Source organism: Manis pentadactyla, chromosome 10 (assembly GCF_030020395.1).
Source record: "Manis pentadactyla isolate mManPen7 chromosome 10, mManPen7.hap1, whole genome shotgun sequence".
NCBI lineage: Eukaryota > Metazoa > Chordata > Mammalia > Pholidota > Manidae > Manis > Manis pentadactyla.
Genome location: NC_080028.1, coordinates 10,559,898 through 10,587,827, shown reverse-complemented (window position 1 = coordinate 10,587,827; position 27,930 = coordinate 10,559,898). Strand labels below are relative to the sequence as shown.

General features: G+C 56.4%; 1 protein-coding gene across 1 annotated transcript in view; it reads right to left on the bottom strand.

Annotated features, from left to right (window-relative positions):
- The window catches only part of TMPRSS6 (transmembrane serine protease 6), a 35,889-nt gene that overhangs the window by 1,191 nt on the left and 6,768 nt on the right, over window positions 1–27,930 (bottom strand). The window contains exons 3-17 of the mRNA XM_036891213.2: window positions 24,378–24,511; window positions 23,134–23,201; window positions 22,462–22,646; window positions 22,218–22,259; window positions 18,447–18,651; window positions 15,654–15,790; window positions 14,294–14,406; window positions 13,848–13,957; window positions 6,017–6,162; window positions 5,538–5,636; window positions 4,572–4,685; window positions 3,246–3,362; window positions 2,801–2,969; window positions 1,209–1,480; window positions 163–299 (exon numbers count right to left, since the gene is read on the bottom strand). Coding sequence (XP_036747108.2) covers window positions 163–299; window positions 1,209–1,480; window positions 2,801–2,969; window positions 3,246–3,362; window positions 4,572–4,685; window positions 5,538–5,636; window positions 6,017–6,162; window positions 13,848–13,957; window positions 14,294–14,406; window positions 15,654–15,790; window positions 18,447–18,651; window positions 22,218–22,259; window positions 22,462–22,646; window positions 23,134–23,201; window positions 24,378–24,511 — 2,048 coding nt within the window. The remainder of the gene's footprint in view (window positions 1–162; window positions 300–1,208; window positions 1,481–2,800; window positions 2,970–3,245; window positions 3,363–4,571; window positions 4,686–5,537; window positions 5,637–6,016; window positions 6,163–13,847; window positions 13,958–14,293; window positions 14,407–15,653; window positions 15,791–18,446; window positions 18,652–22,217; window positions 22,260–22,461; window positions 22,647–23,133; window positions 23,202–24,377; window positions 24,512–27,930) is intronic.

Below are 27,930 nucleotides of genomic sequence, written 5' to 3'. Positions count from 1 at the left end.
CTGAGCCCGACTTTCCTCATCTGCAAAGTGGGGACAGTCATTCCCACCTTGTTGGGAGGCCATAAGCCATCAGCAGGCTGCTGTGAGCAGAGGGCAAGGCCCTGGGTGATGAGTGGGTGCTGCCCCTCTCCCTGCTCTCGCCTTCCCCATCCCGGAAGTCACCTGGCAGGCATCTTTCTTGCCCTTTTTGTAGCCGGCACACAGCATGCGGGGTGTCACCTGGTAGCGGTAGGCCTCGCTGCACAGGTCCTGCGGGATCAGCTGCACGTCCACCTTCTGTAGACCGTTGCTGGTGGGGCCTGCAGAGGGGGTCCAAGGCAGAGGGTGGAACGGATGGATGAATGACAAGTGCGCCAATCCCTGCTTTACCACTGATCTCCGCATCATCCTCTTAGACAATTCACTTCAACTAAGCCTCCGTTTCCCCCACTTTAAATGAGCTCTGCAGTCCTGCCTGCCTCCGGATTATGAATCACTGTGCACATTTTAAAAGCCACCACCACAAATGGCTGTAGTTATGATGCCAACCTGGGCCTGTGTTTACAGAACTGTGAGGTGGCCTCTAGGGACAGATTATTTGTAAAGGGGAGAAATGGAGTTTCTGAGAGGCAGTAACAGGAACAGCAGGGGCTCTGGGGTCAGGCAGTCCTGGGTTCTAGTCTCTGCTCCAGCCCTCTCTGGCTGTATGATTTTGAGCAACTGCTAAATGTTAATGTGCCTCCGTTTCCCCATCCATAAAATGGGGCCATAATACCCACTCCTAGAGTTCCTGGGTGGATTAAATAAAATCATGTTCCTCTAAAACCCAACCTCCACATAGAAAGTGTCAATAATTAAGAGACCCCCCTCTCTTAAACATGCACATATGTATCCCTCAAGCCCCCATTGTCCAAGGAGCAGAGGGTTGGAGCTTGCCGACGGGCTGTGGGGTCCCTGGCCTGCCCTTAACCTCCACAATTATACCCCAAGGTAACCTCCCATGACCTCAGTTCTCCTTAAATGCTCTTCTGGAAGGAATGGAAGGACCAGGAGGGCAGCAGCCCAGGCCATAGTAAAAAGTTGTTTCCTTCAGTAACATCCAGCCCAATTTAATCCCAGGACAGCAGGGCCTCAGGGGTGGAGCCCGGGGGTCCCTTGCCCTGTCCCCTCCAAGTCCGGATGTTGCCAGAGGCGGCTACTCTGCCCTCCCCTCAACACAGTCCGCTTACCACCCTCGCGCAGGGCGCCCCAGCCCGTGATCCAGCAGTGCAGGCCTGGCGCGAAGAAGTGGGAGCGCGCAGGTAGGCAGACGGGGTGCACGGTGGCCGAGCGCACCACGGGGTGGTCGAGCTGCAGCAGGGCCACGTCGTAGTCGTGGCTGTCCTCCTCGTGGTATGGGTGCAGGATCAGGCGGTTCACCTTGAAGGACACTTCACCTGGCCAGCGTGAGCTCTGCCACACTTTGCCCAGGAACACGGTCCACAGCGCGGGGGAGGCCATGCTGGGAGGCGGGGAAGGTGTCCTCGCTCAGCGGCCCACCTCTCCCATCCCAGGCGCTGAGGATAGCCAGCTCCCCCGCCTGGGACACTGTCCTGCACACCCATTCTTTCCCTGCGCTGGGAGGCTGGGGGCTGCCAGGTGGTACAGTATTCTGTGTCCTTCTGGAGTCCTAGCCCTAGCTTCATCCCTCCCTGGATTTGTGTGGGCCTCCATAGGCCTCAGTCTCCTCCTCTGTGAAATAGGACTAGCATCTTCTATTCATATGTTCCTGGGGGAATTCAGTGTATGTAAAAAAAATAGCACAGACAATACTTCTCTCCTTTTTATCTGTGCACTTCATAGGCAGGGCTGCTGTGAATTCCCTGAGATCCTCACTGGGAGGGGCTGCGAGCTGTGTGTGGAGGAACTGGGAAAGACTGGGCAGCGCAGACCCCTGGATGCCAGATCAGCGGCCAGGTCCTTCTCTACCTGTCGGGAGTGGGTAGCCAGGGATGTGGCGGAAGACTGAGGTGGTCAGACCACACCCTGGGCAACTGGGCAGAGGAGGCAAAAGGGACCTGGGATCTGGGCTGCCCAGGGTGACCCAGGGGTAATGGTGGCAGTGAGGACAGGCTGTGGCTGAGGGTTTGTCTGGAGCACTGAGAAGACTTGCTGCTTGATTCTGGATGTAAGGGAAAGAAGAGGGGTGCTCTGGTGGCCCCTGGCCTTTGGCTGGGGATTGCAGACACCCAGGATTGAGGAGAAGGTGTGGGGAGAGGAGTCCAGGGCTGGCTGTGCTGGGACTGAGGCTGGAGGCTGGGGCAGGACCCAGGAAGCCAGGCTGGGGGTGAAGGGGCATTGTCAGCCCACCCTATAGATAGGGAAGATATCTGTGGGGCTGGGTGAGATGTCCCATCTTGGAGGCTTCTTAAGCCCCACCCACCAGGTCACAGGCACCCCTTGGGGAGAGGGGTCATGGCCTATGTATGACCAGGTGGGGCGGTTCTGTTGTCTTGTAAACCCAGTGTCTAGCACAGCCCCTGGCTAACAGCTGGAGCACAACATATATTGCTGAATAGGTGAATGAGTAAATGAATAAATGAATGAATGACTCAACTTAAGGCAAGATACCAAAAGTAGAGCACAGAGAGGTTGAGCAACCTTTCCAGGGGCGCAGAGCATGTTCATGGAGCCAGAACTGAATTCAAGTGTCAGAACAGCCAGTCTAGGGAGCTTCACACCACCCTTCCCTCTGCTTAGATCTCAGACACCCTGTACTTCCCTGCCACGGCCTTCCTGCCCCCCTCCCTTGGGGTCCAGGTGCCCACGCCTTCCCCCTCACCTGTCCTCCTGGAAGCAGTGGGCAGCTGTGATCACCCAGCGGTCACCGATGAGAGCCCCCCCACAGATGTGTCGGCCCCGAACCTGGAGGCTGGCCTGCCACGGCCACTCGCCCTCTGAGGACACGGCCCCCCCCACAATGCGGCCGGAGGGGCCCTGGAGGCCGCAGTCTGGGAGTGGGGAGAGGGCCAGGGGTGGACAGAGGAGAGGGGAGGGCAGAAGCAGTAAGAAACAGTCACAGAGAGGCGGCAGGAGGGACAGGGGAGAGCAAGGAGAGGAGGGAGGGGAAGGGGGGGGATGAAGGGCAGAGGCAGTCAGGGCCCAGATGAAGGGGCAGAGGGGGGACAGAAGGAGAGACATGACAAGGATGAGCTCTCCCCCGGCTTCCCAGGGCGGGCACCTCCTCCCCACTACACGCGAGGGCCCAGCAGGTGGACAGGGCTCACCGCAGCGCTGCTCGTCAGAGCCGTCCCTGCAGTCCGGCCACCCGTCACACCGCGGGTTGGGCTTCTTCACGCAGCTGCGGTCCTCACACTGGAAGGTGAGTGCTCCACAAGGCACCCCTGGGGGCGAGGGGGTGAGGGTGGAGTGCAGAGGGTGGGCTCCTCGAGAGCCTCGAAAGCAAGGCCCAGGGGAGATGGAGCCTGGGGGAGGCCAGGAGGAGACCGGGCAGGGGCCTCTTGATCGCTAAAGGGTCCCCTCAGGCTCCTTATGGTCTCCTAAAGGCAGGCAATGACCCTCCCCACCCCCCAGCCCCTCAGACTGGTCTGTTAAGAACAAGGCTATGTCTCCCATCTCAGATGGCAGCTCCCCCACATGTGTTACCTGAAGGCAGAACTGTGCCTGCGCTTTCAGACAAGGCTCCCAAGAGCAGGGCCAAGCCTCTCCCGTCAGCCTAAGTCTCCCCACGTAGCCTGGCAGTCCTGCAGGCCCCGGCCCCACTGCGCTGCCTACCTAATCCTCACTGTCTTCACCAAGAACTTTCTGCTCCACCTCCCAGTCTTCTGCCCTCCCTTCCTCCTGCCTATTTAAAGTATTCTCTTTAAGGCCCAGTTCAAAGCCTGCCTCCTCTAGGAAGCTTTACCTGCTAGATCTGCTCCCTGCCCTCCTGCCTTCCCATGCTACTGGACATGATGTGCCAGCATCACCCATCATATCTTCACACTGATGGATAGTCCCCAGAGGGCAGGGGCCACCCGTCTGGTGTCCACTCCCTTGCTCTGCCTCTCCTATCACTGGCTAGTCTGCAAGTGCTGGTTGACCGGCTCGATGGATGGATGGCTAAAACAATGGACAGGAGACCGAGCAGACCAACAAATGCGTGGATTGGTGGTCCCAGAGGGAGACTGACAAACAGCTAGAAGGATGGGTAAAGGAGTGGATATAAGGACCAATGGACAAACAGGTAGTTAGAGAGACCAGGGAATGGGTGCATGCATCGTGGAGGATGGAACCGTAGACACACAGACAGGTAGTTGGGTAAACTGATAAATGGGTAGATTGACAGTTCAGTAGATTGGGTGATAGGCATGTAGATGGGCTAATGGATGGATGAAAGAGTGGGTATATGAATCAACGGATAGACAGGGTGGTCGGGGAGACCAGAAGTTGGATGGATGGACAATTGGACATATAGGCATATGTACAGATAGGTTGGTAGGTATTTGGACAAGAGGCAGAAAGCTTTGCCAAAGAAGCCTGCAGAAGGGTTGGGCTGCCCTGCTGGGCCTTCTTTGGTCTCCCCCTGGATACCCAGCCCCGCCCCACCCTACCTTCCTGGCACTCCTCCTCGTCACTCCCGTTGAGACAGTCAGGCTGCCGGTCACAGACCCTGGAGAGTGGGATGCACGTGCTGTCCTCTTGGCACTGGAATGTGGCTCTGCACACTGTGCAGGGACACAGAGAGAGGAGGAAGCCAGAGGAGCCAGGCTGGGCTACTTTGTACCTGAGCTTCACAGCCCCCCTGTGAGATACCCCACTTCATTGGTGGAATAGAAATGAACTAACTGAGCCGGAACTTGAAGCCAGATGTTTGGGCTCCAAATATGATGCTTCTCCCCCACATGAAGGCAGGACCCCCTGAGGAAGGCCATCTGCCTTCCCTCCTGCTTCTTTCCCTACATACTTAAAACTTTGATGGACATGGGAGTGGGGAGGTCTGGGGAGATCAGGTGACTCTGGGAGCCAGAAGCCAGGATTCAGAGCGGGAGGTCTTATCCTGAGAGCCCTGGCTTGGTGACCAGCAGGACCCCAAGGCCCTGAGGCCAGGGCTGAGCAGCGGTGAGCACCACTCCAGTAAAAGTTGGCAGCTCCAGCCTGAACCCCTGAAGTGGAGAAGAGAGGGCCCTACCCCGGGAGACAAGGAATCCTCTCCTTGGCCACCCAGGGCCGGCCTGTCCCTGCTAACAGCTTTCCCTGTCCTGGCCCTCCCTTTGGACAGCTGGCCTCCTGGGACAGAAGGTTGAGGGTGATGGCCCGGTTGGGAGAAGCCCTGAGCTGGGAGTCAGAAGGCCTGGGCCCCAGCTTGTCCCTGTCACTGCCCCACGGGGTGGCCCCGGGGAGGCCACTTTCCCACTTAGTGCTTCCACCTTGCCATCTCAGCACAGCAAGAGAAGCCCGCTTCCGGGATCCTGATTAACAAGATCTGCATGTGGGGGGGTCTCTACTCAAAAGGCTGGGCTCAGCTCAGCACAGAGGAGCTGAGGAGAGAGGAGGGATGCGACGGGAAGGCTGCTCACCACAGTTTCGCTCATCCAGGCCATTGGGGCAGTCCTTGACCCCGTCACAGGCTGGCACGCAGAGCCCATTCACAGAGCAGAGGAACTCTCCAGGGCAGGCTGGACCAGGAGGACGCCGTTAGGACGTGTCATCATGAAAACACATGCAGACACACTACACCTGTGTGCTCACACGTGTACCCACATGTGCACGTGCCTGTACACATGAACACACATGTCCAGACACATGTGCACAACACACACAGGTATGTATGCATGTGTGTACCTGGTGAACACATGTGACTGTCTTGCACACATCAACGTGCACAAAGCTGCATACATTGTGCACATGTGCATATGCCTATGTGTGTGTGCACGCACACGCATGCACATACTCCTTTTGTCCAGTCTCTTGGTGCTTCCAGGAGTGGCAAAGAGGAGGGAGAAGCTATTGGCGCTTTGGGGGTGCCCTCCCTGCTCCCTGGCCTGCCCATACTCACGATCCGACTGGTTGTACAAGCTGTAGTGCACCTGCACGCCAGGCCCGGTGAGGGAGATCTGGGAGGTGAAGTTGATGGTGATGCCAGCAGTGGCCACCACGGGGATCCTCTCAGCATAGGGCTGTAAGGTGCGTAGGCCACACAGCCTGGGGGTGACCAGAGACAGACTCAGGGCCACCTGGGCTGGTCTAAGGGAGGGGACAATCTGGGTCCCTGTGCACAGACAAGGACAGAGCAGCTTTCTTCTAGAAAGTAGCCTGGCTATGTCAGTCCCCTGCTCAAAAACCTTCAATGGCTTCCTTTTGCCTGCAGGGTAAAATTCAAAGTCTGGATTTAGTTCCAGTCACCTAGGAGCTGTGAGATTCTAGCAAGTCAGCATCCCACTCTGAGCCTCACTTTCCTCCCTTATAAAATTAGGGAAATCATCAGCTCTATGGGCTTGCGACCTGGCAAGAGGCTTCAGTGTGCAGTCCTTGACTGGCCTGCTCTCTTGTTGACAGGAGGGGATAAGCCCTCGTGCTAGGTGTGGGGGAAGAAGGCGGCAGGGTTCCCCTGTCCCTCCTGGTGGTTTTCCCAGGACTCTGGGCATGAGGAAGGTGCCAGTCCTGCTCCCAGGACCAATAGCACAGTGCTGATAAGCAGCACCTTCTCTGTGCGCGGCCACATCCGAGTGGGACCACCCCCCAACCGTGGAGCACCATACATCTCTGCTGGACACCCTTCTGCCAAGGTGATGCTCTTGTTTCAGAGCAGGTGGGAGAACCCCCACGGAGAGGTGGTGGTCTCCACAGAGAGCAGGTAGGGATCTTCCCATCTCCGGGGTGGGAGTGTAGGGGCTCATCCTACATGGTGGCCGGGCACACCTTGTCTCACAGAGCAAGTGAGCGTGCTTTCAAAGAGCAGGTACAAGCACTCCCCCAAATCCGCAGGTGACCCCGTTCCGAGAGCAGCCTGGGGGTCCCTACATCAGCTCATAGGAATGTCCCCCACAGGGAAGGGAGCACCCTTGCAGAACAAATAGGAATGCCTTTACAGATGACGGAAGCACACTCACAACAGAGCTGAGAAATCTCCAGAGAGAGGAGGCAATGCCCCCAGCAGAGAGGGTAGGAGGAAGTCAAGAGAGCAGGTGGGAAGGCCCCAAAGCATGATGGGAACATACCATAGCAGATGTAACAGCAGGCAGAGCAGCTCCCCTAATTCCATACTTCCTCTAGAATATGGTAAACACTGACTAGTTCAATTAATTGATCAGTGAGTTAATCCTTGAACAACTGAGGAAGAGCTTTGGGATTGTTTCAGCACTTCACGGTGTGGGGCTGTGGCAGGCACAGTTGGACCTTCTCATCTGGCCCCGCCCTCACTGGCAGCAGCATTACAAGCCCTCTTTCTACAAGGATGTTGAGGTTCTTGCAGCACTTCCCGTTTTCCAGATGAGGCTCCTGAAGGGATGTGCTGAGCTGGGCCAGAATCCAGCCTCCTCAGAGCCCAGGAGGACCCCCACAGCCTGCTATGGGAGAGGCGGGAACCCCTGACCCACGGTGACGTGAGCTCCAGAGGCTGAGCCTTCACGTCCCCCTGTCCCCCCACAGACCTGGCCTAAAGGATAGCTCCCCAGTACTGTCTGGCCACAGTGACCATATTCATGCCCCCATACCAAAAACAGTAGTGTTCTCAAAATACGATCCAGGGACCCCTCGGGGTCCAAAGTAAGAATTATTTTCATAATAATTTTCAGATATCATTTGCCTTTTTCACTTTCATCCCTTCACAAGGATACAGTGGAATTTTCCAGAAACTACATGATGCATGATATGGTAACCGATTAAATGCCAAGACAGATATAGGGTTCTAGTTATTAAGGAAAGCACAAAAATGTAAACAGTATTTTTCTCACCAATGCTTTTAGTTTTGGAAAATATAATTAATTTTTCATAAAATACGTTATTTATGTTAAAAATGTTAATGGTCCATTATTATTTTAAATGAATCAAGGCATATTTAAAATTTTTGTTTTAATTTCTAATGGACATATAGATTATGTAACCTGTATATAAGCTCTATGGGGTGCTCAATTTTAGAGTGTAAAGGGGTCCTAAGATGGAAAATTTTGAGAACCACCGCTCTGCATTAAGACCCTCACAGCCTGGGGGCACCGAACAAGGAAGAGGCCCCACCAGGGGGCGCCCCTGAGCAAGCCTTGATCATCTTTTCCTTTTAAAATTTAGGAGACAAGGGGGTTTTTGTCATTTGTTTTTAAGGTGGATAAACAAATGTTACCACGAGTTATTATCCCCAGAGGATTACCCTAGGGATCAGACAAGAGAGCCAGGTCTGGGTAACATGAGGCAGGGGGAAATGAGAGTCAAATACATCCTTGACCATACTTACAATTCAGGGGCATGAAGCACTGTCCCTGCACAGTCACAGGAAGATTGTGGAAACAGGGAAGGAACCAGATATAGGCTGGAGGGGAAGTGAGTGGAACATTCGCATCTAGAAGACTTTGAGGGTCACTTGGTCACCCAAGCCGTGACCAGTGACTGCCAACAGGATGTTTCCTCTACTGGCTCCAAGAGTGAATTCCACAGTCAGCCTGTGGCTCAGCTTGGTGTCCCAGGAGCTGGCCTGGGAAGCATGTGGTTCTTGCCCCAGAGGACAGGAGCAGGGGCAGGGTGCCAGAATTCCTGGTAGGGACCAGACAAGGATCCAAGGCAGAAGCTGTAATCTGGTGACTCAGGCTGAGTCACTCTCAGTTTAAGGACAATCTGTTTAGTCTATGCAGTGTTCTTTTTTTTTTCTTCAAATTGAGTTGCTAGCTAATTTCACATAATAATCTAGATTCTTGATTCTCCTGAAAAACTGAAACACTGTCTGGAAGTAATCAGAGGCCACCTGAATTAGGCAGGGCACCTGTGGTCCTGCTAAGCAGCTTCCGACCTCTGCCCCTCTGCCCCTCTGCCCCACGCAGCCTGCCTCAGGGTACATCTGCATTTCTGGGTCCTGCTGCAAAGCGCTCTGGGAGAGGGAATATATCGTCTGGCTCTCCCACTTCTCCACCCCCAGCAGACGCTGCCCCCTCCCTCACAAGCCCTCTCCGAGAAGCACCAGTAGTCTGAAGGCTATGGAGCCCACCTCTCATCGCAGCTACAGAGTACCAGGGTCTGAAGGCACACTTTCGCGCGGTGGCCTGCCTTGTTCTTTCACCTCTCTAGCGCTGGGGATTTTCCTTCTTGTCTCACCCAGATGGTAAGCACTGATCCTGTCAAACCTCGGCATATCAGCAACTCCACACAGGGAGGAATTCAAGAAAGGTTGGATGGGTGGATGGGTAAATGGATGGAAGCATGGCTGGGTGGCTGGGTGGCTGGGCAGGTAGATAGATGGGTGAATGACTGGCTGGATGGCTGGCTGAATGGGTGGAAGGGTGTTGGGAGGAAGGAAGGAAGGAAGATGGATGATGAGCAGATAGCAGGAAGGCAGGGTGGGTGGGTGGATAGATGGATGGGTGGGTGGATGGAAGCACACGTGCATTCCCTTCCGTAGGACAGGTTAAATGGGAAGGAGGCCAGTGAAGACAAACACTAAAGGGGGACAGAAGCATCTGACTTGGTGGCCGGACCGCTGGACCTGGACTTGTAGAGCTGAATCTGAGGCCTGGCCTTGTCAGTGAACCAGCTATGTGACCTTGGGCATATGGCTCAACCGCAGCAAGCTTCAGTTCTCACATTTGCAGAATGGGGGTGATTTAATACTTTGTAGGATGTTTTAAGGAAAACATGAGAAAATGACTTCTTTGAAAGCTGACGTCACCAGCATTCAGCACAGGGCCTGAGACTCAGTGGTGCCCAGGGAGTCTCTGCACTCCAGGGCTCAGGGGAGCAGAAGGGCCACCCCATAGCCAGGCTGGACAAAGGGCCCTAGGCTTAGGCCAACCAGCAGACCTAAGCAGCCAGCGGTTCTGCCTGACCCCATCTGTGGAAGGGAAGTGGTGATAGTTGGCAGATCATAAGAAGAGTGACATCACAGGAGAGGAAGCTGGCAGGAGGCAGGTTCCCAGAAAGGGGGAAGCCTGTGCTGTGGTGACGCTCAGCCAGAGTGGGTTCTGCGAAACCAAGTAGCCAGCGGCCGGATCTCACCAGGCCAAGTTCCTCTCCTGCTCACAGGGCATGTGGCCTCGGCCAGGGTCGGGCAAGTGCTGGGAGAAGCTGGGTAGAAAACAGGGAGGTGTTGGGGAAGGCAGAAACGGCTCCGAGAAGTGAGGCAACATGCCAAGGATGCCAGCCAGTGCAGGGAGCCCAGCCCACCTCTCCTCACTGCTATGCTGGCACCTGAGGGGTAAGTCACCCTCTCCCTGACCCACCCGCTGTTGCTCCTCATCAATGGCCATTCTGGGCCCATGGACGGTGCCTCCCCACTCCCTACACACCCTGTGCCTGTAGATCTACATTCTTGCCCAGGCCTCTCATGTCTTTGCCACCCACACAAGCAGATTTTCCAACAAATGCTCATTCAAAGAATTTCCCAGAATCTACCAGGATGATCGTTATCAGAAAGACCGTAACTAGAGGAAACGGCTTGTCCTGTGCTTATGGTTTGGAGGTACACCTCCGCCTTCCCTTCCACAGTCGGACATTGGCAGGAGCCTGGGAGCGGGAATGAGTCCCCACCTAGGCACCCTAGACCCTTAACAAAGGTTTGAGAACACAGAGGTGGGACTTCTCAGGCTGCTCTCAGGACTGGCAAGAGCCACTGAAACTGTCAGTCCTCTCACCAGGATACCAACGGATTAGCCAGGAACGCCTTGGGTAAGAGACGGAACAGCTGGCATGGCTGCTCAGAGGGTCTGCAGGAAGAATCTGCATGGGTGTGAGCACTTCTGTGTGCACACATGTGTGCACAGATGCACGTACACGGTGTGCATAGGTGCACCCCTACACATGCTCTGGATTCAACTGCCCTGCTTAACTCTGGCTTCTCCAGATATGAGCTGGGTGACTGCAAATGACTTCCCCTTTCTGTGCCTTGGGCTCCTGGTGGCCTATGGAGGCAGTGTGGGGGACTGCTTCCCACCAGGTTGTTGAGGATGAAGGAAATGGCACCACAGTTAACTCCTGATCTATGTGCCCACCCAGCACAGAGTGGGAGCCAGTTACTAATTCACGGTTGGTGCCTTTGGAAGCTGCACTTTACCCAGGCCTGCTGGAGCCCTTTTTTCTGATGTGTAAGTGATAAAAAGTTGGGGCCCTGGGCTGGCCTAACCCCCTTGTTTTCCAGATAAGGAAGGGGGGGTACACAGAGTTATGTGCAGAAATCGGTGGCTAGACTCCCCTGAGCCCCTCTTCAGTTGCCCATGAGGCAGGGGAAGGCTTGGGATGAGAGAGGAGAGGGGTGGGTATGCCCTGCTCCATCAGGCCTCATCCTCCCACCCCAACCACCACCTGGCCACACTTTGAAGTCCCTTTTCACCATTTAAAGGCAAAAAGACTAGGACAATAGGCCAGGTCCTTAGCCCTCTCTAGGCCTCAGTTTCCCTACTTGTGAGGTGAGGTGGGTGAATGGGTGAGGGCTAGGTTGGGTGGCCAGTCCAGCCCACACAGTCTATGCTCAGCGGTGCTTGGAGACAATGCAGAGGGAGGGCCCCGTCCACCCCTGTTCCAACCTATCACAGTGCCGAAAGTCCTGTCATCGAAGCATCATTCCTTTTGATTAAGACTGTTTCCAGCCATGGTCCACATTTAAAACCCAAGGGCAGCTCCTGGAGTCCCTAGCACCCGGCCCTGGACCTTTGCCCAGCCCCTCCTGGCTGCATATCGGGAGGTGGGCAGGAAGGCCCTGCGCAGGGAGCATGGTGTGGCCTGTCGGCCATCCTCCTGTGCAGGGCTGGTGGTGGGCATGGGAGAGGCCCCGACTGTGGCCTGTCTGGGTGCCACCTAATCCTGCTCAATCGCATTCCCTTTTCTGGGAAATGGGATGATCGTATACTGCTGATGTCACAGGACGTTGGGTCAGTGAAGGAATGCCTTGAGCTAAGCACCTAGCCTGGTGCAGCTGAGGGCCTCGTGCCAGGGCCCAGCTCCTGGCAAATGGAATAGCCATGGGGGTGCGGGAAGGGCAGGAGTGGCAGACCCAGGGCCCTTCCTGCTCCTTCCTAGCCCCCCTCTGAGCTATCAGATTCATCTCTGGGCTTGAGAGGGTCACAGGAAAACACGTATCCTCATTCAAAGAACTGTGACTCATGGGCCACTCCCAGGGTCCCTCTGGGCTCCGGGTGCTGAGGGGTGAGCCCAGTCCGGGCAGGTCCCAGGCGGTGAGTGAGAGGGCCCCAAGGGAGCTCCATGAAGGATCACAGCAGCCATGCCCAGGAAAGCCACCCGTGTGCTGGGACTGGTGGGACAAGACATTTTCTGCCTCCCAAACAGCACACGCCTGATGTCATCATCAGCATTTCTTCTTTTTCCTTAAAGTCACAGTCCCTGGTAAATTGCAAAAGCCTGGGAAAGGGTGATGGTGAGTCCACGAGCACGGCCAGCCTCTGTCACCTTCTGTCCAAGTAGATCCACAAGCAAAGTGCAAGTGTCGGTGACTATGGATACCAGCCCTGAATCCAACCATTCAGAGCCCTAGAACCTTCCCATTTTACTATATTGGAATCTTGAATACTCAAGAACTTGGGTAGCCGTGAAATCAAGAACACCATACAGCAGGATCCCAGCCTCCCCAACCCCCAGGCCCCAGGGTCGGAAGGGAAGGCAGAGGCCCAACCTGCTGTTAGATGTAGAATCTTCTCCTCAACATCCCTGGGCCCCCAGCGGGGAACGGTCTCCCTGGCTCTGCAAGGCTACTTCAAGATCCCTCCTGTCCCTAAAGCCCAGCCCCCCCCAACAATAGAGCCATGGGGGCCTCCTTCCACTCTCCTCCAGGCCTCCCACTCCCCTCCCAGCCATTATCACTGGGGCCTGACCTTCCCTCCCTTCTCTGGGACGCTCCCACCCAGCGTTCACACATGGAGCCCCTGCTGCCACAAATAACAGACATCCCCTTCCTAGAACATCTGACTTCGCACCTCCTCGACAAGGGAAAGTGCGCCACACGGTCTCCGTTCCCCCACCTCCCTGCAGCTGTCGGGACCACCGTGGTGCCCAGGTTGCTGGTCCCTGTGGGTATTGACCAGTCCTCATCCTACTGATCAAACCGTAGCCATGGCTGACCCACAGATGGCTCCTCACGTGGCCCGGCCCCACTGGGTCCTGCCCACCTCCCTGAGGGGTTCACTTCTTCCTCAGAAACTTCATTACTGGGGGGCCAAGGGCAGGACAGGTAGCCGGGCAGGTGCCTGGAGGGGGATGTGGGTGAAACAGGGTGACCCAGGCTGTGCCCATCTCTGCGGACACTGTCGGTCAGTTAGCAAGAGCGACATTGCCTGGGAGCTTTCCAGCCAGGGAGCCACATGACTCTGGCCAACAGCAGGGAGAGGGACAAGGCAAGAAGGGCCCCCAGTTACACCTGGGTGGGTTCAGGGGAGGCGCACTAGCTTGTGCCCCCTGCTTCATCTCATCTAAGGATTTGGAGGGCCAGACAGTGGGATGACAGCACCCAAGGAAATGAAGCCGTTTCACTCTAAGGTCAGCCTCTGCGGGGTCTGATCACAAATGTGTGTCTGAGGCCTTTGGGTGGCTGGGGTCCAGGACAGGGACTGGGTCAAGGCGGGGGCGGCAGGCCTGACCAGCTCTGCCTCTGCTCCCTTCTGTGCTGCCCCTCTGGGGTCCAGGACTGGAGCTTCTAAGGGGGTGCCTGTGGGGAGAGCAAGGGCGTTCCAGGGGCTGAGTACCTCCTGTTCTGGATGGTCCACTGGCCCTGGGTGCATGGCAGGTCGTACTTCTGCCTCCGCAGTGCGTAGGCATCAAACCAGAGGGCCAGCCCGTAATCCAAGGAGGGTACCTGGGACAGAGGGGCTGGTCACCAGATGGCCTTGGGCTGTGGCCGGCTTGGTGGCCCCACCTCCCAGGACAGCAAAAGGAGAAGCAGGCCTGCCAATGCAGAGCACCAGCTGGGGCTGAAGTTCGCCGGTCACTCAACAAACATGCATTGCCGCGGCCAGCGAAGCCAGACCTGGACCACCCCTGCCATCCGCAGCCCCAGGGATTTGCACTCGGGGCTCAGCCTGTGGGTGCTTAAACAGAGGCGGGACAGTGCTCCCCTCCCAGCTGGGGTCCTCGGACATCCACGGGGCGCTCTGAGCAGAGGGCAGGTGGGTGGGCGGGAGGCGGGGCTCACCGTGAGGTGCCAGGAGCAGCGGGTACTGGGCGAGTAGTAGCTGGGGAAGTAAGGCGTGCTGAGGGTGCCCTGCGGCTCCAGCCGGCCCTCCAGGGTCAGGTTCACCTCGCAGGCTGGGCCCAGAGAACAGCTGTTACAGGTCCCCCAGCCCCGGCCCACTGCACCTCCCAGGACGTGGGGGGCAGCTGTAACCCTACCACCCCTACTGCCACTATACAGTAGAGCTTAGTGCTGGGTGTGACTATGTGACCTTGAGCCTCAGTTTCCTCATCTGTAAAACGGGAACAGCAATAGTACATACCTCAGAGGTCGTCAAGCACATTAAATAGGCATAAATGTGAGCTATTGATATTAATTGTGCTTGACCGTTTACTGCACGTGTCCACAGCTGTGCAAGCCTCACAATTACGGGCTTAGGGGTGGGAGAATCATCCTTCTTGTCAAAGTTTGGAGAAGATGGGTGACTTGGCTGAGGTCACACAGTGAGAGGGAGAGTGATGAGGAGGGTCCCCCACTGCCCCTCCAATTCTCCGTGGAGTGGAGGCTCCTAAAGGCCCTCATTGTCTCCCCCCCTAGAACTTATCAGAGACTCCCATGAGAACCAGTGAGCAATGGCACCTCCTGGGCCCCAGGCACCCCCCAGAGAGCAGCCAGCACCCCAGAATGACCGGGAACCAGGAGTGAAAGAGGCACATGGGCAGGAGAGGAGGGGGAGCCCCCCTCCCAGGAGCTCTGAAATCTGCAAGGTCTGCTTTGCCCGCCCAGAGGCAGTTGATCCAGGCCCAAGGACAGCCAGGGGGTATGAAAGTTGAGTGGGCTCTTCTGACAAAGGGGGTTGCAGAGGCGAACCAGAGCAGGAAGAGAGCCGGTGGGGGCTGGGGAAGGGTCAGTGGGCTGCTGTGGGAGACTGGCCCAGGAAACGCCGTGGAATGGCCCTCCCTTGGCACCTGTGCCATCGCCGGGAGCTCCGAGAGAATGGCTTGGGGTGACCTGAGGCTCTCAGGCCTCCAGACCACAGACCCCACCTCCTAGGCTCAGCCACAGTGGGCGCAGAGGGAAGAGGGGAGACCCAGCCCCAGGGTGGGAGAGGAGAGAGGGAGGATAGACAATCAAGTCAGGAAAGAGAAGAAGAGAGAGCACAGGAGAGAGAATGAGGGAGAGAAGCAAGCAGGGAGGTAGAGATGGGGAAACGGGGTGAGAGCGGAGGAGGGGAGCGGGTGGAGAGCAGTGAGGCCCCCAGTGCCTCCCCTTCCCCCACCCCATCCCCCCTAGAACAAAGCACGGGAAGGGCATGCCCTGCCCACTCTGTTTCTGCCACCGTGTCCCTCCCCTTCCCGCCTCTGGGGACCCAGACCCTCACCCTGGAAGGCCACCGCCTGCGCGGAGAGCAAGAAGGGGTCGTAGTAGCTGTACAGGCCTTTCTTCCAGACCACGGCCATGACGGCACCTGATGCCAGGACCTCCACCACGGGCTCCTGGCGACTGCAGCCATACACTCTGGTGGGACAGAGAAAGGTGGCAAGGGCAGGGCAGGGCCTGGAGTGGCGCCTGGGAGCAGAGGAGGGTGGCCTGGGAGTCTGTACATCCAGGTCTGTGGCCCGCTGTGTGTCCACAGGCAGGTCTCTGACCCTCTCTGGCCCCGGGGACTGACTGGAGGCCCGGTAAGGGTCAGGTCAGCAACTCAGGTGACAGAGTCCAGGAGGTCGCCCAGATTTCCAGAGCTTACATTTTGACCCTGGCAGCTGACTCCAGTCCCACGGCAACCCCTATACCCGTCAAAATTGCTGCGACCCCTGAGTGCTTAGCCTGTGCCCCGCAGAGACCAAACTGGCACCTGTGGGGACCACGCCCTCTGGCCGCCCACACCTGCCTTGTTCTGACTGGAGAGAAGGCAGGCATGTGTCTGCTGACCCTGGGATGCTCAAGGATAGGATTCCCCCCAGCTTGGTGCCAGGGGGGCACAACATAAATAAGGCATCTAAGGATTCTAGGCTCTTAAAGGTCTGGAATGTCAGCCCTAACAAGGCTCTCTGAGACTGTCAAGGTCAACTGCTTGGTTTCCACGTAGGGAAAATGAGGCTCAGGAACGTGCCAAGGCCCCACTCTGGGTCCATGGCACAGACAGACTTGTGCTGGGCACTGCCTGGGATGGTGCCTGGTGGCCCCCACTGAGGAGGTGCCCTCCTGGTCTGCTCATCTCAGGCAGGGGTGCTTCTGGCTCCCCGACGCTCGCCAACCTCCATTCTTGGAGCCCTAGCTAATGCGTAGACCATCGCCAAGAAGGTGATATCCCTGCCCCCACCCTGAGAGCGGGCACTTAAACATCCAGCATTAGGGTGTTGCCTGCCCGCTCTGTGCTGGCCATGGACTAGACAGGAGGGAGCGGGTGCCCAGGGGGCGCTGCAGGAGGTAGCCCTGCAAGTTTGTGTGTGGGAGCCAAACGCTGCCTCAAAATCACTGACGGCCGCAGCTGGTGCAGCAGCAGAGGGTGAGCCCCACGGAGGGCCCCGGAAGGGCCGTTTCCCCTGCCCTCCTCCTGAGCCAAGCCATGCTTCCCCCTGTTCCTCCTGCTTTTACACGGCTGGTTTGTTCTGGCTGCTGGGGCCCCGCATCCTCCCACACAGCCACACACCCTGGCCTCAGCAGCTCCCCTCCTCCAGGAGGAGGGAGATGAGATAACTACTTACTAGGGACCTGAGGTTGCTTTACATGGGTTGCTTCAGCCTTCAAGGTTGGGGGGTTTCTTTTCTTTTCTTTAGTTAGCAGCAGAGCCCTGTTAAGACTAAAATATCTCCTAGTTTCTCAGGGTGTAGAAGACAGGAAACAAACCCCAAGGTTCAAGCTGGTCAGGGACCCGCCTGCTGTGTCTTCCCAAGGCTCTGGGGTACAATCTTGTATGACCCACCACGTTAGACCTTCTCTGAGGGTCCCAGACAGAGCAACATGCCTGGCATGAGTAGGGATAGAGCTGTGCTCAGCAGCCCAGTGCCCTCCCCAATGGCAGCTGGGGGAGGACCCTGGGAGAAGCCCCAGGGGAAGCCCGGCAGCGTCCCCGCTCTCCTGGGCCTGGAAATCAGATGGCATCTGGCTTCTCTAGTCTTGGCCCTCCAGGAACCCAGCCCACACACAACCCACGCTGAGGTCACCACGTAGCAGGGCAGCAGGGGTGGGGGGTGGGTATGCAAATGAGTGTGCAACCTCGGAGCCCAGAGATTCAGAGAGGGCCTGGGGAAGGGGTGGGGGGAGTCTTCACCAAGCTCACCCTCGATGACTGCCTTTGACCTGAAAACCCAGGTACCATGCCCACTCCTGCCTGGAAGCTGGGCCACCCCAGCAAGACAGAGAAGGCAGCAGCCGTGTGCCCCCACGTGTCTTCTCCACCGCCTCCTACAGAACCTCAAGGCCCCGACACCTCCCCTCGACCATGTGGGGAGGTGGCCAGGCCCCTGGAGGTCAAGGCTGCCTCCAGCCCCTGCATGGTCTCCCCACCGTCTACTTGCCTTTACTCTGCATCATATGTCACATCCTAGAGCCCCACTCCTCTGCCTGAGAACTGTCAGTCAGTTCTCCTTACCGAGTATTAAAGTTCAAATGGCTCCTGGCATTCAATGCCCTTTGTGACCCAGCCCTAACTAGACAATACATAATGATAGCGGTAATGTATAGCAGTTACTGGGTAGGTAATGGGTACATTTAATGTATAGTAATAGTGGGTAACATTGCTACATATGAGGATCTTGGCACAGACGGTCTAATTTAAATTCTCACAATAACCCTGCAAAGTAGCCATGATTGCGCACCCATTTTACAGGTGAGGAAAACTGAGACTTAGGAGGCAAAGTAACTTCCTTAGAGCACACAGCTGGGAAGCAGCAGAGAGGGGTTGGAAGTCTGGGCCTGCCAGACTCTCTGAAGCATTCAAGCAAGCCATGTTGCCCCCCAGAGCTGACATTAGGAGTCATCGAATACAGCCGTTTTGTTACAAATGCGGAGACTGAGCTCCAGGAGGGGAAGGGGACTGCCTTTTCCAGTCTCCTCCCCCCATCCGGCTCTGGGCTAGCCTCACTGTCTCCCAGGTACCAGAGTGCTGTGTGCCTCTTCACCCACACCATTCTCCCTTCCCAACCCTCCCCCCAGCGTCCCCCCAACTCACGAGGTGATGAGCTTCTTCTCCAGGGGCCCAGCTACATCGTACATGGCCAGCCGGTCCCGGCAGTCAGCCAGCGTCCACTCAAGCCGGAGTTTGAGCATGAGATCCCTGGGGCCCTGCAGGTGCCACAGGCAGCTGGAGGCCAGGTGGTCGGGCCCCTTCAGCCGGAGGACCTGGCCCTGGCCCACGTAGCTGTAGCGGTAGCAGCCTGGAGTGGGGAGGGGGACAGGCCCCCTGACTCTTGTTAGCCCAGGGGACAGCCCCGGCGGGGACAGCCCCATCAGGTCCTCACCTAGGCAGAGGGGCACGGGGAGAGCCGCTGGAAGCGGACCAGCCCCGGTGTGCTATGTCCCATCTTTCTGTTTGCCTGCTGTCCATCTCCAGTCTCCTCACCCACGCGTTCATTCACTGGCTCATTCACTCACTGAGCTCTTCGTGCCAGACCAGAGGAACGTCCAGGCACTGCCTGGGAGCCCGAGGACAGCAGGGACAGATAGGGAGCCCCGCAGTCTTAGCTCAGGCGGTGAGGCTCCATGTCTGGCCCGTGGGGCAGGGAAGTCCTCCGAGGTCACAGCGTGAGCAAAGGGCCGGAGGCCAGGGTGGGTGGGGGACTTCGGGGAACAAGGGCAAACTGGAGAAGGGAGGCAGAGCAGGCCTGGGACTTGGCTGGGCTTGGACCACAAGTGCCTCTAGCTGTTGGGAGTGAAGTTGAGGGGGCAGGGAGACCAGCTAGGCAGCTGTACAATAAGGAATGAGGATTTCATCTCAGATGGAGAAGGGAGTGTGTTCCAGTGGGGCTGGGAGGCAGCGCTGGGTAGGGGAAGTGAGCTCAAACTAATGATAAGGAAACTACGAGAACGAAACAGATTGCACTTATCAAGCATTTGACTGGGAGACGAGCTAGGTGCTGCATGGGCACCGCTCCATGGAGAATCCCCAGGGAACTGTTCCTATTACTGTCCCCGTTTTACAGACCTGGGCTAGACAGACCTGGGTTCGCCCATCTACGCCTAATCTTTCCTGGGCCTTGGTTTTCTCCTCTGTAGAACGGGGCAAGGGCACCACCCTTGTGGCATTGTCACAGAGCCTCGGGATGATGAATGTTTGAGTGCTCAGCGTAGTGCCGTGCACACAGGTGGTGCTCAATAAATGCAGTGACTGTTCTTTAGGTAGGCGTGAGGCAGAGGGAGAAGATTCAGCAGAGGAGAAAGTCCTGCGCCTCGTCACCCTTCAGCTGGCCCCAGTTGAGGCTGAGATGCAGCCAGTCTCACTGGCTGCCCTTACTTCACACCTCCCCCTCCATTACGCCGGCAACACCCGAGCACACCCACACCAGCTGCACCCCTCTCTTAAATTTAATCCGTGAGTTTTATAAGCAGTGCTGAAATTTGTGCAGCTGTTCCACCTGCACCATCCATTCATTCATTCACTCATTCATTCAGCATAGTTATTGCAAACCTACTATGTGTTTGATTTAGGCTCCAGGCACCAGCAGTGAACAATTTCTCCCATGGCATATAAACATCTCATTTAAACCTCACCACAAGCCAGGAAAGCAGGCAAGATGCATGTTCAGCCAGGAAGCAGTAGGAATGTGGGAAAGAGCCCTGGATAAGGGAGGCAGCCTGATATTCAAGGAGTTCACACTCTGAACTGGTCCCAGCACCACCTCTAGGCCAGTTGCTTACCCGCCTTGAGTTCTAGCAAGTGGACACAGTAATAGTCCCTATCCCACCTCCTTGCCTGGGTGGTTCTGAGGACCAGAAAGGGAATGGAGGTGAGCATGCTTTTCTCTGATACTGCTGCCTGCAGCTCAGCTCCCTCCTCCTGACCCCTGGCCATCCTGACTCCCACAAGGGGGAGCTGACCTCTGCAAGGGGAAGGGACAGAACCTCCGACATCTGCTTCAGCCAGCACCTGGGAGAGGTGTCTGGCTGTTCTTGGCATTTGTATTCTTTAAATCTTGCTCCAAACTTATGCTTTGCTTTTGCCATTTTAATAACTACCAAGTGGAGAGTATGTGCGGGTCTGTGCTGATAATTAAACGCACCTGGTAACTCCGTTCACTGAAAGAAAGTAAATGAACATGCCTGTGTATTCTTATCTGGCCTTTGCTCATGCTGTTCCCTCTGCCCAGAGCGCCCCTTCCTCTTCTCCACCTGATTCCCACCTGTCTCCAGTGCCTGAGTCTGCTGCCTCCTCCTCCATGAGGGCTTCCAGGATCCCCCCATCAGGAACAACTCCTTCCTCCCTCTAGAGGCACGTTCCTTCTTCTGCTTTGAACTGGGGTCCCTGGTGTCTGTCTCTGTCCCCAGGGCAGAACAATTCCCTCCGTTCTAGCACTGGCACTTGGTGTTGTGAGATCTGTTTATGTCTCTGTCTTGGGCTTGGAGCAACTCTGAGGGCAGGGGTGAGGACACGGTCACCTGGTGTCCCCAGTGCCAGCATGAAGCCTGCATGGAAGACAGACTGAAAAGGCCTGTTTAAAGGATTTTCATTGCCGTCTTCACCCCATTAGACACCATTCCTGGAGGACAGGGGCTCCAGACATGGACTGAACTAAATAAGGATCATTACAAAGCAAATGCCAGAAACTTGGGGACACATGGGCCCCCCAACACAAGTAAGGGCAGTGGAGAGGCCCATCCCAGACCAAGGGTCAGGGCAACACGTGTACCGGTGCAGTGTATGATGGCAGGAGATGACAGATGGATAGATGGATGGATGGATAGATAGATGATAGATAGACAGATAGATAGATAGATGATAGATAGATGGATAGACAGCTGGACAATAGGCTGATAGATGAGCTTGGTGTGTTGTTTGAATCAGCTTTACCATCCTGCTCGTTCTCTCATTCATGAATTAAATAAATCTTTGACATGTGCTCACTGTATCCTTGTATGAAAATCATACCCTGGTATGATTTTAACTATTTGAAAATTGTATTTTGATCCTATCACATCCATCAACCAAGGAATTAAACCTTTGATCAGCCATATGGGAGGAGAGGAAGGATTTAAACTCTGCCTGCCTCACTGGGAGGGGGTGAGGCCCTCGTTCAGCCCTGCCTCTGCTCTGGGTAGGAACTCTGAGAGGTAAGGAAAGCAGCTGAGAATTTAGGAGCTTGCACTCAGGGCCACAGGGTACGGTAGCTCAGGTGGTGCACTGTGCATCTCCGGCATCTCTGGTCACATGGGCTACAATATGGACAGCACTGCCGGGCGCAGCAGTGGCCCTGCTGCTGCTTTGCTTCCCAGGGCTCCGCAGGAAGGTGGGAGCCTCTCGGAGGAAAGCAAGGTGGCTGGAGCAATATGGCATGGGGGTGGGGTGCAAGAAGTGGGGAGATTCGCTTGAGAAAAGGAAGGAAAGGGTGGACGGAGTTTCCTTGAATGTGACAGAATTATCTCCAAAAGACAAGTTTTAAACGTCAAGCAACTGACATTGCCAACTGGCAAGATTATTTTCTACCATCAATGGAAATGGTAGCTATGGGCAGACTGAATTCAGCGACAGAAAAGTAGACTCACATTTATGTGCAGCTGAGTACACTACTCACTCACACCCCACACAAGCAACACACACACACACACACACACACACACCAGCCTTGCTCAGGACCCATCATCAGTCCACCATGGTGTCCCCTGGGTAACCCCAGGCCAGTATCCCCTGGCTCCACCACAGCAGCCATGTGGTCCCCTGACACTCAACCAAGCCAAGAAAAACACCAACTCAAAAGGCAAATGGAGAGGAAGAACAAAAGTAGCGTACCCAGAGTGGAATTCAGGGCAACTATGTCTTTCACGCTGGCTTCTGTTAAAAGGAAATGAACAAACAGGACAAAGGGTAAATAAATAAAATGAAATAAAAAATGAAAGCAAAGATAGAAGGCACTCTCGGAGCCAGCCTGCTGAGACTTCCCGGGAACGCTGAGCCTCTGCCCCCGCCCCTCGGTCCCAGCCCTTGTCCACCCCAGCTCTGGCGGGCGGCCTCCCACACGCTCCCCGTTACTGACCCAGGATCACCAGGCCCTCGGGGTCCACCTCGTACTCGGTCCTGTAGGGAGCAGGGGCCGAGCTGTTGGCCGTGGACAGCATCTCCTCCACCAGCAGTGCCCGCACAACGTCAGGGCTCAGCATGGGCCCGTGGCGCTCGGGAATTTGGAGGATGAACCAGAAGAAGCAGGTGAGAGGTCCTTCCCTAAGGCAGGCGGAAGTGAGAGGGGCTGAGGGGGACCAAAGCCTGGCCCCTGCCCAGCCCCTACTCCTGTGGACGAGAAAACCAACATGGTGCATGCATACGGAGTACAGAGAGCTCCCTCCCTCCCAGGTATTTCCCCACCTTCACATGGAAGCCTCCTGACAACCTCTGTAGTGGGCGCTTGGGCACAAGAGGGTAGGTGGTTCCCTACAGCCCGTGTCATTGTGACAGGACCAGATGCAAGTGGGACGGCTGGGCCACCTCTCACCAGCACCCCACCAAGGCCTCACCCAGTGTGTGCCAGGCCCTCAGCAGCAGCCCAGGGCCACTGCCTAGCACAGTCCCTCCCACACCATTGTGCCCATTCTACAGCTCAGGGAAGTGAGGTCACATGCAGGAAGCCAAATTTCCTCTCCAGGCCTTGGTTCTGCCCCCTTCGGGTCTAAGGCTCTAGCAGGGGCTGGTGTTGGGGGCCGGGAGCACTTACCCGAAGGAGTAGACTGAACTGGAGTTGTAGTAAGTACCCAGGCGGGTGCTGGCAATGAGCTCCTTGAGCTAAAAGGAGGGAGAACAGCAGCCCCTGTGACTCTTTGCAGAAACTCCCGCTGGCCTTGGGATGCCCTCGCCACCTCCTAGCAGCCCACCTGACAGAGGAGCCCAGGGAGAGGTGCCTGTGTCACAAGGCAGCAGGGGCACTGCCAGGAAAGGGACCCATACCCATTCCATCTTCTTCCCCGCCCCCAGCCACTCCCCCAGCTCCGGCCTTCACGGGACCACCAGTGGCTTCTCTCCCCCTCATCAAAAGTCACACTTCACCTCTGGAAAGCCCCACTTGGCTCCTGGGTCCCTGCCTCACCCCTGGCCACCGGCCATGGGTGCTCAGCTGGTGGTTTTTTGCACCTATCCAACCACAGTGCTGATGGCAGGAGGGAATGGCAGGGCTGGGTGTTCATTAAACACTTTGAACGGAAGAGATGATGTCCACCTTATCTCATTGCAGCCACAACATCCCTACGAGCAGCCACAGTTATTATCACTCCACTTTACAGAGGCAGAAAGCAAGCTCTGGGTGGGTCCCCCAGAAGCAGATCCTGGGACCAGGACACGAGGCAAGTGGTTGGTTTGGAGGTGATTCTGTGGAATAGCTACAGTCGGCGGGGAAGAGAGCCCCGAAGGGGTTCAGCCAGCACAGAGCCTGTGGGGGAGCCGGGTGGACCTCTGCGCAGCTGAGGTGCAGTCCAGTGGAACCCTGGGGGACGGGTCCTCAGAACTGCTCCCTGCAAGGGCCAAGGGGGCTGGGGTGCTTATCTGCCCCCTCCATCTCCCGGGAATAACTCCTCAGCGCTCCCTGCCTGCCCTGCTGGGCAGGGTGCCGTCCTGCAGCCTGACAGTGGAGAGGGCCGGCTGCAAGACCATCCCCAGAGCAGGAAGCCGTTGCCCTGGAGGAGAGGGGAGGCGGCTGGTCTGGTCCCTGACAGCGTCCTTGCATGGCCCTAACTTTCCTAAGATAGCATTCCTACTAAGCAGCACAAGCAGGATTTAATACAAGTGCATTGAACCCCTGAGTCCACTCACTTTCCCGCCACTCTGTCCCATGTCTGCTTCCATCTGGGCTCTGCCCCAGGAGGGCACTCCAACTGGACTGACCAATCGACTTGATGTGATCATTCCCCTCCCTCTGCCATCTCACCCCCACGTTTCTTCCCTCCCACCCCTGCGATCCTTCCCTACCATCTTCTGGGCTTTGGCTGTTTCACTGCGGAAGGCACTGGACTCCCGGCGGGCAAGGTCCTGGGAGAAGCGGCGATTGAGCACGCGGAGGCTGCCTGCGTACACCTGGCTGACGGTCACATCTGCCTTGTACCCTGCCCAGGAAGAAACCAGCAAGATTAACGGAGGGAGCAGACCGGGAAGGCTCCTGTCTCCTCCATGCCTTCTCCTGCCGCCGGGACCCTCAGCTCAGCCTCCAGCACCTTGGGCTTCCAAGGCACTACAGCACCATCGTCTTTGCTGCTGTTAACCAAAACTGATTTAGTGGCAAACTGGCCCCAAGAGTCTAGAGAGGAGAGAGGCCCACAGATGGAGGGTGTCCCAAAGGCTCACAGTCAGAAGCTGACAAATGGATGAGTGCAGGTCACAGATGGCATGAAAGCCTAGCACCCCTGTGCATCCTTCCATTCACCAGGTGGTCCGGGCTGCACCTCGCATGTGGGGTACGCTAGTAAACCAAGACAGGTGTGTCTCCCCTTGTGGAGCTGACAGTGATGGGGAAGACGTGTTCCTCCAGCAAGGTGCTGTTACCCAGCATGCAGGATCCATCTGCCAGGAGTGCCTTCAAGGAGACACCCAACGTGCTCCTGAGGGGACATGACGAAGAAACCAGGCCTGGGCCAGGGTAACCCTGCAGCTGGGAAGGGAGGACTGGAGCATAAACTGGGAAGAGGGGAGGGAGGTGAAATGCAGAGGGAATGGCTTGTGCAAAAGCCCTGAGGTATAATGGTAAGGACCTGGGCTAAAACCTGTTTGTCTGGAGCTATCAGATGGGGGCAGGGGCAAACAGAGGCTGGGATGGCGACAGGGTAGGATTTTGGTCTTTACCTACAAACAAGGAAAACCAGGAAGTGTTTAAGTCAGGGATGGTGTTAATAGATTTCCACTTTGCAAAGACAGTTGTAGCTGATGTGAAGAAAATAGATGGGTTTATACCCTATTCATTCATTTATTAATTCATTCAACAAATATTTATTGAGAACCTCCTAGATGTAGGGTCTAGCCCAGAGCACTTGGGAATATTCCAGTGAAACAGTGAACAAAACAATAAGAAAAACAAACCTGCCCTTAAGAGCTGTAGTCTAGCAAGAGTAGCAAGTCTAGCAAGGATAAACAACAAGCATAGCATGCGCCACGTTAGAGGTGTAAGGGCCGCAGCATGGAGGCCAGGGGCCAAGGTCACTGTATCAGCCACGGGGATGGGAATCTGTGGAAAAAGCTTTCCAGGCAGAGGGACTAGCAAGTGCAAAGACCCTGAGGCAGTAGTTTGTCTGGTGTGTTTGAGGAACAGCAAAAGGTGAGGAGGGGAGAGCAAGAGGAGATGAGATGGGGAGGGGGAGGTCACAGGGCCTTGCAAGCTGTGGGAGGGCTTTGGGTTTACTCTGAGTGAGCTGGGAGCCAGGGCGGGGGGCAGGAGTGCTGTTTAAGCAAGGAAGTTAGATGGTTTGATTTGCTTTATGAAATGATCCATCTGCCACCATGTTGAGAACAGGCTCTAGGAAGCAAAGAGACGGGCAATCATCCCAGCAACAGGGCCCAGCTGGCGGGTGGGGGACCTGGACCAGGCTAGGCAGCAGAGAAGGTGAGAAGTGGCTGGAGGCAGGATCTATTTGGAGTTAGAGATGACAGGTCTGCTGGCAAAGTGGGATGTAAAAGGAAGAGAGGAGGAAGGGGGAGCGACTGCAAGGCGGAAATGGCCACTGCCTGGGATGCAGGCTGCAGGTTTGGAGGCGATGATCCAGAGCTGTTTCCTAGACCAGGGGGGTCCAAGATGCCCTAAGACATCCTGGACAAGGGGCAGGTCCAGTGATAGAGCGGAGCTCAGGGAGAGGCCCAGGCTGGGAATGCAAATCTGGGGCAGAGGAGTCATTGCATAAGGGCGTTTAAAGCCAAGGGCACCGATGAGGCTTGAAAGAAGTAGGCAGAGGTAGAGAAGAGGAGGGCCTGTCCACCACCAGCCAAGGACACAGAAGACGAGAAACCATGATCTGGGGAGAAGAAAGCTTGGGGGTCCCAGGAAGCCAAGTGAGGAGAGGGTTTCTAGGAGGAGGGGGTGAGGCGCCTGGGGAAGTGCTGTCGAAGGGCCAGATGCGATGAGGCCCAGGACTGGCCACTGGATGTAGCAATGTGAGGATTGGTGACCTTGACAAGTGTGGTTGGAGTTGTGCAGCTGGGGGTGGGGACCACGGTGGGAAAGGGTAGCAGAGAGACTGGGTGGTGGCACTGGAGGCAGCAGCATGTGGAGACGCTCTTTCAAGGACTTTGCTGCAAAGGGAAGCAGAGAAATGGGGTGGGGGAACACAGAGGGATTTGGTTCAGAGCCGTGAGACCACACACATACACTGCCAGGCGCTGCTGGAGGAAAGAGCCTGGCTACCGAGTGGGCAAAGGGGGTGGGGTCCAGGTGGAGGACTGCTGGCTCTAGAAGGGGCAGGGGTGGCGCACAGGCGAGGAGGGCAGAGCATGCGCACACAGCTGGGAGGGCGTGGTGGCTGGCATCCACGGGCTTCTCTTCGGAGTGGTTCCGTTTCCTCATTGAAGCAGCAGGCAAAGTGTGTGGGGGGTGCAGGAGGCTTGGGAAGAAAGTATAAAACTGTCATCTAAGGGAGTCTGAGAGGGAAAAGACTAGGGAAATACAGGTGGACAGCATTAAGTGCCCCTCAACAAGAAGAATGCACCCCTGGGGCCAGGGTCCACCCGCACTGGAAGCCAGCCCCACCCTTCTCTCCTGGGCCCCTTCCTGGGCCAGGCTGCCACCCAACCAGTCATTTGCTCCTCTCATTGGGCTCAGTTGTCCCGGTGCACTAGACCTCTTGCCCAGCTCCCCCGGCAGACCAGGCAGGGCACACCCCTGACCCGTCTCCCCCAGTGGGTGCCCCATGCCTGGAGCACAGCCTGGCCCAGGGAGGGAAGAATTGTCCATGTCTTCAAGTGCCTCCTCTACACTCAGTCCCTTTGGGGGAGGGGGTGAGGTTTTGGAGCACTCACCCCCTGGGTCCTCAGCCCCAAGGAGCGCCCACCCCCTGGGGTCATTTACTTCAGGAGCACAATCAGGAGAAATTAGACTCTGCAAAGGAAAACAATTGGCAGTTGAGTTCTGGTTCTCCAGCCTGACACCCGTGTGGTTTACCCTGAAGACTAATTATCCCACAGCCTAAAGAAGCCTCGGCAGCCCCTGCTATTTGGGGCACTGGCTTCCTGCCAGTGGTGAAATGTGCCCAGCATCCACCCCCTGCTCACCTTGCTCAGCTCTGAGCAGAATCACAACCCACTCGGAGTTATGGCAGGTGGTCCCTCAGATCCGGGTTTCCAACAGAACTGGCTGGGTCTGGTTCTGGACTACACCGGCCCTTGGCCCCAACTGGTGCTGGGTCTAGGCTGAGCTCCCTGATAATGGCTCCACAGCGGGTTCCCAGTCCTTTCAGAGGGCCTGAAATTTCACCTTGAGATTTAGCCATCAAATCTTTACAGAGAGTTTAATGAGACGCCTCTGGTCACTTAGGGAAGGTGGGTT